General features: G+C 39.9%; 1 protein-coding gene across 1 annotated transcript in view; it reads right to left on the bottom strand.

Annotated features, from left to right (window-relative positions):
- LOC109920528 (piezo-type mechanosensitive ion channel component 2-like) overlaps window positions 1-17,987 on the bottom strand; it is a 696,943-nt gene that overhangs the window by 409,240 nt on the left and 269,716 nt on the right. The window contains exon 4 of the mRNA XM_048596193.1: window positions 10,439-10,481. Within this exon, the coding sequence (XP_048452150.1) occupies window positions 10,439-10,481 (43 nt within the window). The remainder of the gene's footprint in view (window positions 1-10,438; window positions 10,482-17,987) is intronic.

Raw genomic sequence — 17,987 nt, forward strand, 5'->3', positions numbered from 1 at the left:
AAAAGCTCAACAGGTTTGGCAGCATCTGTGAAGAAAAAATCAGTGTTAATGTTTCAGGTCCGGTGACCCTTTCTTAGAAGGGTTACCAGACCCGAAATGTTAAGTCTGATTTTTTACTTCACAGATGCTGCCAGATCTGCTGAGCTTTTCCAGCAACTTCTGTTAATATTCGTAGTGTACTGTATACAGTTTTAATCTTGTTATTTAAGAAAAGACATAATTGCATTGGAAGCAGTTCAGAGAAGGTTTATTCGACTTATGTCTGGGATGAGTGGTTGTCCTATAAAGAAAGATTTGACAAGTTGAACTTGTAATATGCTGGAGTAAAAGGCAATCTTATTGAAACATATGAGTTTGTGGTGGGACTTGATAGGTGTATGCTGAACAAATCTTTCCCCTTGTGACAGACTACAACTACAGCCCATAGACCAATGTTTTCCCCATAGAGGGTTGTGAGTCTGTGGCAATCTCCTGTCCAGAAAGCAGCAAGGGCAGGGTCACTCAATATTTTTCAGGCAATAGCAGACAGATTCTTGACTAACAAGGGAGACAAAGAGTAATGATGGTCGAACTGAGGCTACAATCAGATCATCCATAATACTACTGATTTGTGTAGTAGGCTTGAGGGATCAAATGTCTTGCTCTTGCCCTTAATTCACATATTCATATGACTTCAATTATAGCAGTTTCATTGCTAGCTGCTAACGATGCATTCCCCTATTTCCCAGCCCTGAAGAAAGGTCTTCAGTTTCTTTCTCTTGACACATTTGCTGACTGACCTGCTGTGCATTTCCAGCATTTTCTGTTCTTATTTCAGAGTTTCAACATCCACAGCATTTTACTTTTTATGCATTACCTCTAGATGCTCACAAGTAAAAAGTGGAATTACAGTGCTTTGCAATCTGCTCACACCCTGACACATTAAGGCACAAGCATGCAAACTATATGCTGCCTCCTTACTTACCTAATTGTAATATTCAGCCAAATGTGACTACTGCTCCAAGAAGGCGAAATTGTCAAAAAGAGGTTCTAAAAGAAGTGTTGAGGCCTTCATTATTTTATTGTTAATTTTTACCATTTTTGATGTGGAGATGTAAGCAGCGAGCTGAGAACTGAAGGTAGCCTTTTGACGGCAATCAGCAGCATGTCTTTTTTTAAGAAAAGAGAACAAACAAAACTGATATTTTTAATGAGGCCAGGCCTGAATTTTAATTGAGGTTGATTCTTATTCAAAGTACTCTACAGACATTTCAGCTCTGAAGATGCATTATGCTCAAATAGATGTTAGATGTTTAGATATTAATTAACGCCAAGCAGTTGAACAAAGAGAATTATTAACAAAACAGAAAGAGAAACCAAGGTCTGAGCTGGTTTTTGGACTGTATTTAAATTAGAAGGAATGTGACTGCAAAAGCTACAGGATGGAGGTTTGATTTCTCCCTGGTTGTCATCCCATTATCAACCTATTGAAAATTCAGAGAATAGAATCTTGGTTACAATTTTTAAGTGAATATTCCTGAGAGCCTACTGAAACCCATTTGCTCGCATTTATGTCGTTAGAAGCCAAACAAGATACAATCCCATGTGATTGTAACATTAGGGATCATGGAATCTGCTTAGGTGAACTAGCCAGCTATATCTCTTCTTTTTTTGACTTATCTCTTGATTGTGACTATTTATTTATCTATCTTTGTGCAAGTTGGGAGTCTAGAATTAAAGAAGATTAGGTCTAAATCATAAGCATTACTTAAATTACCTGTTTGCTTCGCTCTGCTAAAGCTACTGTACTATTAATAAATTGTTAATTATTTTGTTTAAGCTATAAACTTGGTGTCTGTTATTAATTATTCACAAAGTCTGGTACTGGTTATTCAAAAGGTCTGGTTAGGAACTATTGGGGTCAATTTTGAGGATCATTGGATGTTTTAGTCTTCCTGTGGTATAGATAAGAGAGTCTTATTTGATTTAGCTTCGAGTCATGACAGTGGATACAGCTCTAGGTAGTGCTTTAGGTAGACTTCAAGTCTTAGCAGATGCCTGTCCTTTTATTAAAATTCTGTACATCCTTTGGCATTGTTTTTAGGAATTGTTGATCCTTCACCTCTACATGAACATACTGACCCTGCATTCTCACTATTACCCTCTTTGCAACAAGGAAAAATGAGTAGGAATAGGCCATTTAGCCATTTGAGCCCGCTCTGCCATTTAATATAATCATGGTTGATCATCCAACTCCGCACCCTGTTCCTGCTTCCTCCTCATATCCTGTGATCTCTTTAGCCCAAAGGACTTTATCAATTCCCTCTTGAAAATGTTCAATGTCTTGGCCTCAACCATTTTCCATTTCGGCAAAATTCAACAGGTTCACCACTACAGAAGGTTAAGAAATTGCTCATCTCAGTCCTAAAGAGCCAACCCCATATCCTTAGACTGTAATCCCAGGCTCTCAACTCCTTGGTCATTGGGAATATCCTTCCTGTGTTGTTTACTCTGTCTGGTCCTCTTAGAACATTATCGGTTTCTATTAGATTGCGCGGCCCACCTCCACCCCCACCCCCCACCTTTCTTCTGAACTCCAGTGAATATGTCTTAACCAATCCAATCTCGCTTCACATACTGGGCCTGTTAGCCTGGGAATCAGTGCGGAAAACCTTTGTTGCACTTCCTCTATAGCCAGAACATTCTTTCTCAGATAAGGAGACCAAAACAGCACAAATATTTGAGGTGTGGGATCACTAAGGCCCTATACAATTGTAGCAAGATATCCTTGCTCTTGCACTCGAATCCTCTTGCTATGAAGGTCAAAATAACATTTGTACTCTTCAATACCTGCTGCACCTGCACATTTACTTTCAGTGACTGGTGTAAAAGGATACCCAGGTCTCATTGCACTTTTCACTTTCCAATCTATTCTCATTCAGATAATAATCTGCCTTCCTCTTTTTGCTACCAAATGGATAACCTCACTTGGGAGAAACAATGGCTTTGTGGTATTATCACTGGACTGTTATAATTCAGGAACCCAGATAAGGTTCTAGGGACCCAGGTTCAAATCCCACCACAGCAGATGATAGACTTAAAATTCAACAAATATCTGGAATTAAGAATCTAATAATGACCATGAATCCATTGTTGATTGTCAGGAAAATCCTATCTGGTTCACTAATGTCCTTTAGGGAAGGAAACTGCCATCTTTACCTGGTCTAGCCTACATGTGACTCCAGTCCCACAGCAATGTGGTTGACTCTAACTACTCTCTGGGCAATTAAGAATGGGCAATAAATGCTGCCTAACCAGTGACACTATCATCCTGTGAATGAGTAAAGAAAAAAAAAATCAATATTATACTTCATCTGTCATACATTTGCCTACTCATTCATTTTGTTGAAATCATATTGAAGTATCCTTGCATTCCCTCCTATTTTTCACCCTCCCACCCAGTTTTATGTCATCTTCAAACTTAAAGATATCATATTTAGCTCCTTCATCCAAACCATTAATATATATTGTGGAGTTGGGGTCCAAGCATTGATCCCTGCGGTACCCCAGTACTCACTGGCTGCTTGGAAAAGTCACTTGAAAAATGGTCCATTTATTCCTACTCTGTTTTCTGTCAGCAACCAGCTCTCTATCCATGTCAGTACATTACCTTCACTCCAATGTGCTTTAATTTTATATGCTAATCTCTTATGTGGTGCAGCAATGGAAACTTCATAACTTTAATAACTGTTCATGGATGGGAAAAATCAACAAAGATAAACTGTTACACATGGATTGAAAGTAACAATAACTCTTTTTCTGGAATAAACTGTTTCTTGAGATGAAAGGAACAATGAGAAACTGTTATAAAACCAGTTATAGCAATATGTGAATTAACCATCCTGGGGAGAACCAACATAAACAAGCTGTTTCCTGGGAGACAGGAGATAACACTGTTTGATAATCTGCTGCTGCAAGATAAATGGTCAATTAAGGCTGCCTGCAGAAGCAATGTTCTGAAGTAAAGGGGTTAATTGCAGGAAAAAGCTGTGTTTTAAACAGATACCTCACCCCAAATGTAACAAGGACAAAGAAGTTATTTTTTTATGAGAAGGCAAGCTACAGACTTTAGGTCTCCAAAAGTATAATCAATAATGAGGATGAAAGAATTTAAAGGTTATCAATATTCCTAATTTTGACCCAGCTAGCATGCATTGCATATATCGTTAAGTTTCCCTTATTTAGATTCAGGACAGTTTTGATTGTCTTTGACTGCTGTGATGTGGATTTTCCCGCAAGTAGGTGCGTCTAGTCCACTTTGGCCAGATTCCTGTCTCACTGAAATCAGCCTTCACCTAATCCAGAACCATTCTTTCTGGATTATTTTTGTCCATATCTTTCATTACCACAAATCTTATTGAATTATGGTCACTAAATATCAAAATGCTCCCTTACCGCTACATCTACCAATTACATGGTTTTGTTTATGAGAATTAAACCCCGCACCACCCCTTTTCATTGGTCTTTCTATATACTGGATTAAAAAGATCTCCTGGATAAATTTTAAGAATTCCACACTCTCTAAGGTTTCACAATTTGTCTACCCCAGTTAAGACTAGGGAAATTGAAATCCCCATGCAGTTATTACCCCATTACTTGTACACTTCTCTGAGATTTGCTGATGTACCTGTCTTTCTGTATATCCCAGACAGTTTGGGGGACAATAGCACACTTCCAGCAAAGTTATTGTCCCCCTGTTTTTTTATTTTAAGTTCTATCCTTAGGGACTCATTTGAGGAACTTTCTAAGATATCTATGGTTTTGGAGTAGATCTGTAGCTCGGGTTGTGGGTTTTGAGGTTGGTTGGCTCGCCGAGCTGGTTTGTTGTTTTGCAGACATTTCGTTACCATGCTTGGTAACATCCTCAGTACAGCCTCCGATGAAGCGTCGGTGTGTTTTCCCGCCTGGTTTTTAAAGTCTGGGGTCTGTTGAGATGGATTGCCTCACTCTGGGGTCCGTTGAGATGGACTACGTTTCTAAGATATCATCCTGTCTCACTGCAGGAATTGATTCTTTGATCAAGATTGTAACATCACATCCTCTTTTATAAACCCCCACCTCCCAGCCCTCCCCACCTTTAATCTTGCCTAAAGATTCTATTGGAATGTTGAGCTGCTAGTCCTATCCCTCCCTCAGCTGTGATTCCATGATAGCAATGATATTACATCCCATGTGTTAATCAGCATTCTCAACTCATCTGCCTTACTTGCAAGACTACTCCATTAAAATAAGTGCCACCCAGCATTATCATGTTCTCTTGTGTCTTGACTATATTCGCACTGCCTTTTAGACTGACTTGGTTCTTCTTCTACATATATCTGGACATCAGCCCGCTTCGCCTATATATTCCATCTCCCTGCCAAATTATTTTAAACCTACACCAACTGCAATAGGAAACCTCTCTGCAAGATGTTGGTCCTCTTGCAGTTCAGGTGTAACCCATCAGACTTGTACAGGTCTCACTTTTGCCATAAATGAACCCAATAATCTGGAAACCTAAAGCCCTCTCTTGTGCTCAAATCTTCAGATACACATTCACTGTTCTATCCACCTATTTCTATACTGACTGGCACGTGGCACTGGGAGTAATCAAGAGATTACAACCTTTGAGATCCTAGTTTTTAATCTAGATCCTAGATTAAATCCTAGATGCTACCTGGATCCCTATCTTCTTCATGCAAGACTTCATCCCTCTTTCTACCTATGTTGTGAGTCCCAGTGTCAATCATGATCTCTGACTGATTGATCTCCCACTTCAGAATACTCTGAAGCTGTTCAGTGATATCTTTATCCTGACCCCAACATCATCCTGGAGTCACTTCTGTGACTCAGAAATGCCTATCTTCATCCCTTAATATTGAATTGCCTACCATTATTGTTCTCTGTTTGTTCTTGCTCTCCTCTTGTGCAGCTGGGCTCCAGCTGCACTCTCTACATGGAAAATCTACTCAAGTGAGATGTGCTCTGGGCTTTCCTATCTGCCTGCTACCCTTCCTCTGACTGATGGTCACCCCATTCCCTTTATGACTGTGCTTTCATAAACTGCAGCATGTCCATGTCTATCCATGTAATCCCTAGCATCAGAGATGCATTGCTGTCTGTCAGCTAATGCCCAAGCTAATTAAACCATTGACAGTTCCTGCAGACGTGTTCATGCAGACTGTCAGCACTGCCTCAGATTTTCCACATACTCCAGGTTATGCGACATACGCAACTGGGGTCCCTACCTAGTCTTAGTCTTAAACTTACTTCCCTTACGTTAACTTAACTCTCCTTCCATTATCTTAATTTTACTCTCCTTCCCTTGCCCAAGTTTGGCTTACTTATATTTCATTATATTGGTCCTGACTTTCACTTATTTTGGTTTTTTTTATGGTACATCGTTTCATTTTATAGCAATTTCTAGATAGCCCCTAAAAGGCATTTCTTACCAGCAAATGAACTTAATACATTTTCTGCGATAACATTCTTGAATTTTTCATCAAGATCTGACCACAAGATGCCTTGTTAAAGCTGGTGAGATGGACTATGACCAGTTCCTGAGGAACTGAATCCAGGTTACAATCAGAATTAGACATCTACCAGCAGTCTACAGCTGTCATAGACTCATGGGAGTTTGTAGCACAGAAACAAGCCCTTCGGCCCAACTTGTCCATGTACTCAGTTTTCACAATCAATCTAGTCCCATTTGCCTGCATTTGGTCCATCTCCTTCTGTACCTATCCCTTCCATGTACCTGTCCAAATGTTTCGTATATGACAAAATTGTACTCCTCTCTACCACTACATCTGGCAGTCCGTTTCAGACACTCACCATCCTCTGTGTGAAAAAATTGCCTCTCTGGACCCTTTTGTGTCTCTCCTTTCACCTTAAACCTACACCCTCTAGTTTTAGACTCCCCTACCATGGGGAAAAGCTGTTGGCTATCTACCTTATCTATGTCTCTCATGATTTTATAGATTTTATAAGGTCATCCCACAGTCTCCTACCCTCCAGGAAAAAAAGTCTCAGGCTATCCAGCCTCTCCTTGAAGCTCAAACCTTCCAGTCCAGTTAGCATCCTAGCAAGTCTTTTATACACTCTTTCTAGTTTAATAATACCTTTTCTATAGTAGGGCAACCAGAACCGTATGCAGTATTCCAAATGTGGCCTTACCAACATCTTGTACAGCTGCAACAAGACGTTCCAGCTCCTATACTCAGTGCTGTGACCGATGAAAGCAAGTATGCTGAAAGCCTTCTTCACCACCCTGTCTACTTGTGACTCCACTTTCAAAGAGCTACGAACCTCTACCCTTAGATCTCTTTGTTCTAAAACACTTCGCAGGACCCCTATCATTGACTGTGTAAGTCCTGCCCTGGTTTGACCGATCAATATGCAACAATTTGCATTTATCTAAATCAGACTCTATCTGCCATTCCTCAGTCCACTGATCAGCCCAGTTGATCAAGATCTCTCTATATTCCCAGATATCCTTCTTTACTGTCCACCATACCACCAAAGATCTCTCTGGATTCCCAGATATCCTTCTTTACTGTCTACTATACCACCAATTTGGTGTCATCCTCAAACTTACAAACCAGACTTCCTAAATTATCATCCAAATCATTTATATATATGATGAATAAAGTGGACCCAGCACTAACTTAATCGTCCTTTGCTGAAATCTAAGTTGCTCTCAATCCTCAAGTCTGCTGCTTTTTTTTGCCAAATTGTATATTCCTTCATTAGATCTAATACTAGCCCTAATTTCCTTTGTTAGCCATGGCCAGGCCACCTTTCCCATTTTGTTCTTGCGTTAGGCAAAAATGAAAAATTGTTGCAGATCCTCTGTGCACTCTTTAAATGTTTGCCTTTGCCTATCCATTGTCATCCCTTTACTAACATTCCCCAGTTGTCCAACATTTGATTCCACTGTCAGGAAATCCACTGGATATGAGAAGTTATCACCTTTTATCCTTATTTCCAGAGGGCCAACCAGAATTGTTTCTGCTCTTTGCCTTCTTTATGAAAATCGTTATCTTTTACAAACTTCTCTTTTTATATTGTATGAGTATCTTTGTGTTTAAAATTAAGGCAATACACATTTAATTCCTGATCATATCTTAGATGCTAAGGAGTGTTTGCCACTTGCTTTGAAAATAAGTTGAGTTTATAATGGCCCAGATTTTTTGATGGCCAAATAGTTGTTATTGCAGCCTAGAGAGGAGGTACACATGGGGATCCTGAGGAATCTATACCATAGCACACTCCAAAGTACCATCACCATCACTAATGAAATAGTATGAGACAAACCAATGGGACTAAAGGCAGATTGCCCCCTGGGCTTTATGGCTTGCAACCAAGGATTCTTAAAGAAGTAGCTACCAGAGATAATGGTTGCATTGGTTGTAATATTCCAAAAATAATTGAATTCTGTAGAAGAACCTGATGATTGGAAAACTGCCAATGTGACACACCGATATAAAAAGGGAGGGAGGGAAAAGGTGGATTACGATAGGCCAATTAACCTACCTTCTATTGCTGGAAAAATGTTGAAGTCAATAGTGAAGCAAGTAATAGTAGATTTGGAAAAATATGATCTAATTGAGCAGAGTTAACATGGCTTCATGAAAGGGATAACAAGGTGTAGAGCTGGATGAACACAGCAGGCCAAGCAGCATCAGAGGAGCGGGAAAGCTGACGTTTCGGGCCTAGACCCTTCTTCAGAAATGGGCAAACTGTGTCTAATAAGTTACTACAGTTTTTCAAAGAAGCTTCAACCAAAGTAGATGGACGAATGAAATAAAGCCTATAGAAGGAATTGATTTTATTTTAGGAAATGATCTGGCAGGTACAAGAATACTGGCTTCAGCAAGAGTGGCTGTAGAAAAAATAGAGGGAAAAAGACAATTGAATATTACAAAAAGAACATCCTGGTTTGTTTCCTTACTGTGTCATGACTAGACAGGATTATAAATTAGCTTGGAAGAAAAGCACTTCATGAAACAGGGAAATGATTTGGAAATTCAGTTATCGGATACAAATTTTGAAAATTTAACTTGAAAAGAATGAAGGCAGAGAGAATGAGACTTATATGTTTAGCCCATCTTCTTTAAGAGAAGTGCAACAAATATAGTTGAAATTGAAAGAGTTATACAAAACAGTCTACTCAGAAACTGAATTCAAGCAATACTCAATTATTAATACTTGAAAAACAATGTCTTAAAGAGGAAATGAAGACCACTTCAAATATTTGCTAACGTGGAATAGACAAAGGCTAAAATGTTGAAATATTTTTAATGGCCAATTTTGTATAAATATGTCGCCAATTGTTGCCAGACATGCCATATATGTCAGTTAGTGGAGAAACCCCAATCCTCAATTTATTCCAAAATTAGCTTTTGAAGAACCATATAGCGGGGCCTTAATAGATTGTGTAAAGCTCCTACCTAAAATCAAGAATTGAAATCAATATTTTTTAATGAATATGCTTGCCTCTACAAGACTTTTGGAACAATTGCTTTCGGGGAAAAGTACTCCAAAAGTAGTAGTGATAAAAATTAGGAAAAGTTAATTCTTTTTGACAAGACATAGATGACCCAAAGTAAAGAAATGATGGCTGGTTTGTAAATTAAGCAATCCACATCTTCTGCTTATCTAGAATCAAAACAGTGTGGAAGCACACCCTCCGAACAGCATCGCACCCAGACCCATCTCCCTATCCTATCCTGCATTTCTCATGGCTAGTCTACCTAACCTGCACATGTCTAGACACTATGGGCAATTTGGTATGGCCAATCCACCTAACCTTCACATCTTTGGACGGTGGGAGGAAACCAGAGCGCCTGGAGGAAACCCACACAGACATGGGGAGAATGTGCAAACTTTACACAGTCACCCAAGGGTGGAATCAAATTTTGGTCCCTGGCACTGAGCCAATGTTTAGTTCAGGGCACTGAAATTACACACCATTGGATCATGACTGAGTGAGAGCCCAGGAAAAATTTAAAATTTGCTACGTACAGAGACAGTACCATAAATTCAGTATATCTGTCAGCAATCCAAATATCCAATTTAGCAGACAGTGCCGAAAGCTGCTATCATTCATTATGGATTAAGTATGAATTGCAACTGAAATGAAGCACTTTTTCTTGTTACTAATTGAAACAACATCTGGAATGTCCACTTCGTTTTGTGATAGTAAACAGGAGGAGGATGTTTAAGGCTGCACAGAAAAAGCCCAAGACCATTTTGCACACAGGGTTCAGCCTGCAGATGATTACCAGTGAATTAATTATCAAGTACATATTATACTGCATCGAAACAGGCTATTTCATTGCCTCAAACCTCATGAAATAAGCAGGATTACAATTTTGTTTTATTCAAGTAGTATCCTGTCTGTGAAAAAAACACTCACCTTTCAAATCCTATCTGTCGGAAGCTCTTTTCCCAATCTGTGCCTAGAAAAAACGAAGCACAAATTAATTAATTATGACAGTCATTGCTCAGAAGAATTCAAAGACTTGAACAAATACATACAAAGTATAATTAGCAATTTATAAATTTTCAATTATCCTAGGCCCAACCATCGTCAGATATTTCAATGACTTCCTCTCCATTGTAAGGTCAGAAATGGAGGAGTTGGCTGATGTTTGCACAATGCTCAGCATCATTTGCAACTCCTCAGATAGTAAAGCAAGTCATGCCCACTGGAAGACCTGGACAATATCCAGATTTGACAGTCGGCAAGTAATATTTATGACACACAAGTGCCAGACAATGACCATCTCCAATGACAGACAATCTAACCATAGTCCCTTGACTTTCAATGTCATTACCACCACTGAATCCCTCACTAACAACATTATAGGGGTTTCTATTGACCAGAAACTGAACTGGATTTGCCATTAGTACTGTGGCTACAAGAGCAGGTCAGAGTCTAGGAATCCTGCAGCGAGTAACTCCTCTCTTGACTCCCAAAGCCTATCCACCATTACAAGGCACAAATCAGGAGCATAATGGAATATTCCCCAATTGCCTGGATGGCCACAGCTACAAAAATACGCAAGAAGCCTGACACCATCCAGGACAAAGCAACCCGTTCGATCAGTACCATATCTACAAATATTCATTCCCCACTGACATTCATGATGTAGTGTGCACCACCTACAACATACACTGCAGAAACTTACCAACCCTTCTGAGGCAACACCCTTTAAATCCATGACAACGTGCATCTAGAAGATAAAGGGCAGTAGATACATGGAAACAAGCCAGCTGTTAAGTTCCCCTCCAAGCACAGATGAGGAGAAATTTCCTTCAGATAAGCAGGCAGTCAGACCATGTGAAGAAGCCACTGTGCTGAGCCACTGCAACATAATGCTTATTTTTAATTTGTTTATCTGACCGCAATGTCTATCCTTTGAACTATGACATATTTCTAACTTATGCTATGATTCACTGTAAAGCAATGCAACTACTTTTCTTTCTTATTCTTCTTTTTTGTATCTAAGATTTGTACCTAGGTACTTTGTATCTAAGATGGTGCCATAAGAGGCGACATTGTAAACTTTTCATTGTACTCGTGTACTTAAGTACTTGAGTACACATGACAATAAAGGATTTTCTATTCTATTCCATTCATTCCCTTGCTATCTAATCTACCTATCTCTGGCAACAGTCACGGATTAAACTAGTCTGTTCACAATGTTGGTGTTACTTAGGACCCTGAGATGAGCCTATAAACCTCACATTTGTGCTATTACTAAGACCAACTAATTCAATATCATTGCCCCCTCTCACTGCCTATTAAAACCTTCACTCATGCCTTTATTATCTCTAAACTTGACTATTCCAACGTTCAACGTGATAGGCTCCCACACTGTACTCTTGAGGTCATCGAATGGTCTGCTGCTCTCACCTTAGACAAGATCACATTCATCCATCATTCTTGTACGTGCTTATTTGCATTTGCTGTGGTTAACCCCGACTTAAAAATTCTCATTCTTGTTTGCAACTCTCTCTATGGTTTTGCCACTGAATACCTCTGTAATCTCCTCCAGCCCCACAACTTTCCAAGATACCTGCTCTCCTCTAATTTTAGAATCTTAAGCATCCATGATTTAATCACTCTGCTATTGGTATCTGTTGCTTCGGATGCTCAGATGTCCAATGCTCTGAAATTCCCTCCCTACAGTCTCAGTCTCTCTGCCTTACTTCCCTGCTTCAAGGCGCACTTTGTTGACAAACATTTTCTTCATCTTATTTACTATCTCCTTACATGGCTCAGTGACATTTTTTTTTACAATGCTGTTGTCAAGCACACTTTTATTATGTTAAAGGGACTATGTAAATAAAAGTTGTGCTTTTGTTGCTTTGATGGCATAAAATTCTGTCAAGTCTCAACAGTTTCTGGATAAACAGGACACTGGGATTCATTGATGGTGTAGCAATTAGGTATAGTTCCACCGTATAATAAGTTTGTACTTTTCGTCATGTAATTAAAAGAAGGCGTTGATCCTAACAGAAGAAAGGATACAGTTATAAGCAGGAAGAGTATAAGTCAGAAAGAAACAAGCAATAGGGATGATTATTGTTCCAAGGATTGGTTGCTAGCTCAGTAAAGAGGAACTTAGGAATTAAAGCATAGCAAAAAGAGTTAAATTGAACAATTTTGTAACAGAGTGGTATAAAAGCTATTAGAGGAAGGAAGGGGACCATAAATAAAAAATTGACTTAGAAGTAAGGATAAAAATAAATTGCAAATATTTTGAACGGTTACTTCCTTCAAATATTCAATTCACCACATGTCCTCCACAGTCAGAGATGGCCAAGCAAAATTGATGACTATGTTATATCTGAGTTGGATGGAATGAAATAACAGAAAAATCAAATACATTTCCAGAGATACTTGGCTTTGGTCCCAGAGCTGAGAGAAACTAACAAGAAGATTTGCAAGATACTGACAATAACCTACACACTCTTCACTGTATTTTTACAAAGAATGCTTGTGATAATAAACGACTCAATTCAGAAACAAAAACAAAAGGACCAGACCCGAAATGTTAACTCTGACTTTTTCTTCACAGACACTGCCAGACTTGCTGAACTTGTTCAGCAACTTCTGTTTTTGTTCCTGATTTACAGCATCCACAGTTCTTTCGGTTTTTATGTAATGATTCAATTCAATTCAATTCACAGGGAATCATTGGACTATGCAAGTTAATATGGAAACTGCATTCATTAATATTCCTTAAAAATGCTTGCAAAAGTCCTTTGTGGTTGATGATCTGTAACAACACCTGTGCATGGAAGTCTTTATTTAAATGGATATAAAATCCTATCTGTAACCACCTCATTGAAATCAAATTGCACTGATAAAAATTACGTAACAGAACAGAATGCCTAAATTAACCAGTCTATGACTGTAAATTAAGAAGTGTAATTTTGTCATGCAGGAAAGAATTATGAACATTTTCCAACGATAAGGCATATGTGGAGCAGCAAACTATATCATGAAACTTGCTCAAACGCAACTGTATGAGATATGGAATGAACTAAACCTACAGATGATTTGTTCAAAGTTATGTGAGGTCCTTACTCTGAGGATGCCCTTTAATGATTCTAAAAAGGAAAAACTCCTCTCAATTAAAATTTATGCATCTAAGTATAAACCAGAAGCAACAAAGATGTTGTAAACGGAGAGAAAGAAGTACTTTGCTTCATTACTGAGATTTTCATCGAGCTGTCGAAATATTATGTGTAAAATCAAACTCTTTTTCCAATGTCAAGAATCTTATTTTTATTCTGACCATATTTTGCCAACTGTATTGCCAGTACCCATGTTGTTAAGTGCCTTGAAAAATTCAGCCATGTATACATGAATTCAACAAATTTGATCAATTATAGGACGATATCAGGAAAAATAAACACAAAACCAGCTATAAATTATTAAAAAGGGGACTGTTCTATTACCAAATATGGTCTACATATGTAACTTCTGATATTTTCATTGCAACACCAAACATTTCTCCTCAGACATCTAACAGCCCTGTTTGCTTTGTATGTTAATTGCTGAATACAGAATTTTCACTGAAGATTACATTTAAGATGAACTCCAGATACAGCTGTATATCTGCATATTGAAAAATTTGATTACGGAGCTTAAAGCGCCTGGTTAGTTCTATTCTATTAGTGGATTGTTTTTGATGGTAATGGACATGTCATAGCATTGTTAAATATTGAATGTCATCTCCCATTAGTCTCACCATTTTTGGAACTCCAGAAGATAATCTTGCCTCAGACTGATATGATTTTATTTTGATGTGAAACCATGTAGTCATCTATAAATAATCGTAAGATTTTTGGGTTTATTAAGAGAGTTGTTTATTTATGCAAGAAGAATAATGGTCCCAACACAGCACCCTGTGGTATGTCTCTAGAAGAGGAAGGAATTCCCCCAACATAAACCACATTTTGTCTTCTGCTGATACGGATGTGCCAAATTCATTTGAATAAAGTTGGCCCGATTCCACAGTAGTTGAAGCTTGGGTAAGGACTTTTCATGAAGAAATTTTTCAAGATTTTGAGAAATCTAGTATTGCTATATGAATAAGATAACAAGGTGTAGAGCTGGATGAACAGCCAGGCTGCCTGGCCTGCTGTGTTCATCCAGCTCTACACCTTGTTATCTCAGACTCCAGCATCGGCAGTTCCTACTATCTCTGAGTGAGTCTTGCCATATGAATAGTTTCCTCTCTTTCAAAACGTGATGCTTCTTGTAATGTTATAAACAATTTTCTATTGAATATTTGCATTTTTCACTTAGATATTTTCTAAGAGAGATATTACACACCACTGGAGCTCATGGGACTTAAACGTCAGGATCCTGTCTCAGTTGTAGGGACACTAGCCCTACATTATAAAATACCCCACCAAGCATTTCTCACTTCACAAATACTTCTTAATTACTTAAACAAGTTCAACTTTGGTTATTCTTATTTAACATTGATTAAAATTCCAAGTTCTGTGGCTTTCCACAGCCAATTGTAACCTAGCCAAACTTCTCATGTGAAATATAAAGATAAAAATTAGAACAATTACAGAGTGATAGAGTCATGTAGCACAGAAACTGGCCCTTTGGTCCAACTCATCCATGCCAAACAGGTTTCTTAAAATGAACTAGTCCCATTTTCCTGCATTTAGCTCATATCCCTCTAAACCTTTCCTATCTATGTGCGTGTCCAAATGTCTTTTAAATACTCTAATTGTGTGAGCTTCTACCACTTCGGTCACTCAGTTATAGGAAGGATATTATTAGAGATGGTTGAGAAGAGATTTACCAGGATGTTGCCGGGTATTGAAGGTTTGAGTTATACACAAAGGTTGGATAGGGTGGGACTCTTTTCCACTGGAGCACAGGAGGTTGAGAGGCAACCTTATAGAAGTTTCTCAAATAATTAGGGGTATAGATACAGTGAATGATAGTTGTCTTTTCCCCGGGATGGGGATTTCAAGACTAGGGGGCACATCTTTAAGGAGAAAAAGAGAAATTTAAAAAAAGACATGAGCATCAAACTTTTTACACAAGGGTGGTTCACATGTGGAATGAACTTCCTGAGGAAGGGGTGGATCTGGGCACAATTACAATGTTTAAAAGACATTTGGATAAGTACATGAATAAGAAAGGTTTGGAAGGATACGTGCCAGGAGCAGGCAGGTGGGACTAGTTTAGTTTGGGATTATTCGGCATGGATTGGTTGGAGTCAAGGGTCTGCTTCTGTGCTGTATGATTCTATGACTCTGGCAGCTTATTCCATATACACACCACCCGTTGTGTGAAAGATTTGCCCCTCAGGTCCCTATTAAATCTTTCCCTTCTCACCTCAAGCCATGTCCTCTAGTTTTGGACTCCCCTACCCTGGGGAAAAGACCTTGGCTATTCATCTTATGTGTGTCACTCATTATTTTATAAATCTCTCTAAGGTCACCCCTCAGCATCCTACACTCCATAGAACACAGAACAGTACAGGCCCTTCGGCCCACAATGTTGTGCCGACCTATTATCCTACTAAGATCAAACTTGAGGTTGGTTGGCTCACCGAGCTGGTTTGTTGTTTCGCAGACGTTTCATTACCATGCTTGGTAACATCCTCGGTGCAGCCTCCAATGAAGCGTCAGTGTGTTTTCCCACCTGGGTTTTAAACTCTGGGGTCCGTTCAGATGGATTGCCTCACTTCCAGTTTTCCTTCATAGTGAAATGTATATGGGGTCAAGTTCAATGTGTTTATTAATAGCATGCTTCGTGAAGTACCATGCTTCCAGGAATTCTCGTGCTTGTCTCTGCCTAGCCTGTCCCAGGACCTTGGTGTTGTTCCAGTCAAAGTCATGGTCCTCCTTGTCCATGTGGAATGAGATGAGTGAGTATTGGTCGTGTCTTTTTGCAGCCAGTTGGTGTTCATGTACTCTTGTTGTTAGTTTCCTTCCTGTTTGTCCGATGTAGTGTTTCTCGCAGTCTCTGCAGGGGATTTTGTAGATGACATTGATCCTGTCCATGGCAGGGAGTGGGTCTTTAGTTCAGGTGAGCAGTTGTCGTAGGGTTGACGTGGGCTTGTGTGCCACTCTGATGCCCAGCGGTTGTAGAAGTCTTGTGGTGAGTTCCGACGTGTTCCTGATGCAGGGTAGTGTGATGAGTGTTTGGGGGCGTGTAGAATCTTTCTGATGCTGTTCATGTAGGCATCTTCTGCCCCAGGTCTTTGGATATCCATTATCCTTGAACACTTGGAAGAGGTATTCTTCTTCCTCTTGGCGTAGTTCCGTGTTGCTGCAGTGTGTTGTTGCCCTTTTAAATAGTGTTCGCACGCAGCTTCGTTTGCGTGTGCTGGGATGGTCACTACTCGGTGTACTTTCGTTTGCAGTTCCCCATTTGTCTTGCTGCAAACGAATGTACACCGTAAAGCCACACAGACAGACCAGGTACTGAACTTCAATAGTAACCATCCCAGCACATGCAAACGAAGCTGCGTGCGAACACTATTTAAAAGGGCAACAACACACTGCAGCAACACGGAACTACGCCAAAAGGAAGAAGAATACCTCTTCCAAGTGTTCAAGGATAATGGATATCCAAAGAACTGGGTCAGACGATGCCTACACGAACAGCATCAGAAAGATTCTGTGAAGACTGTAAATTCCTGTAAAGACTTCATCCCATTCTCTTAGTTCCTCCGTCTCCGTTGCATATGTTCAGATGAGGCCAACTTCGAGAAGGGAGCCTCCGAAATGTCCACCTTCTTCCTCAACCAAGGATTCCCCAGCTCTGTTGTCGACAGGGCCCTCAACCAGGTCTGACCCATTTCCTGCACTTCCGCCCTCACCCCTTCTCTTCCCTCCCGCAACAGCGATAGAGTTCTCCTTATCCTCACCTACCATCCCACCAGCATCCACCTCCAGAAGATCATCAGATGCCATTTCCGCCACCTCCAGCAAGATGCCACCACCAGACACATATTCCCCTCCACTCCCTTGTCCACCTTCCGCAGGGACCGTTTCCTCCGGGACACCCTGGTCCACACTTCCTTCATCCCCAACACCTCCCCACAGCCCTACGGCACCTTCCTCTGTAACCGGCGAAGGTACAACACCTGCGCATTTACCTCCTCCCTCCCCAGAATCCAAGGGCCCAAACATACCTTTCAGGTGAAGCAACACTTCACCTGCACTTCCAAGAATCTAGTCTACTGCATTCGCTGCTTACAATGTGGTGTCCTCTACATTGGTGAAATGAAGCATAGACTTGGCAATCGCTTCGCAGAATATCTACGTTCTGCTCGCAAAAAAGACCCTGAACTACCTGTTGCCTGCCACTTCAATGCACCACCTTGCTCCCTGGCCAACATCTGTCTCTGGCTTGCTACTGTTTTCCAGTGAAGCCCAATGCAAGCTGGAGGAACAACACCTCATTTTCC

The sequence above is a fragment of the Rhincodon typus genome, chromosome 4, assembly GCF_021869965.1.
Source record: "Rhincodon typus isolate 14 chromosome 4, sRhiTyp1.1, whole genome shotgun sequence".
In the NCBI taxonomy this organism is placed as follows: Eukaryota; Metazoa; Chordata; class Chondrichthyes; order Orectolobiformes; family Rhincodontidae; genus Rhincodon; species Rhincodon typus.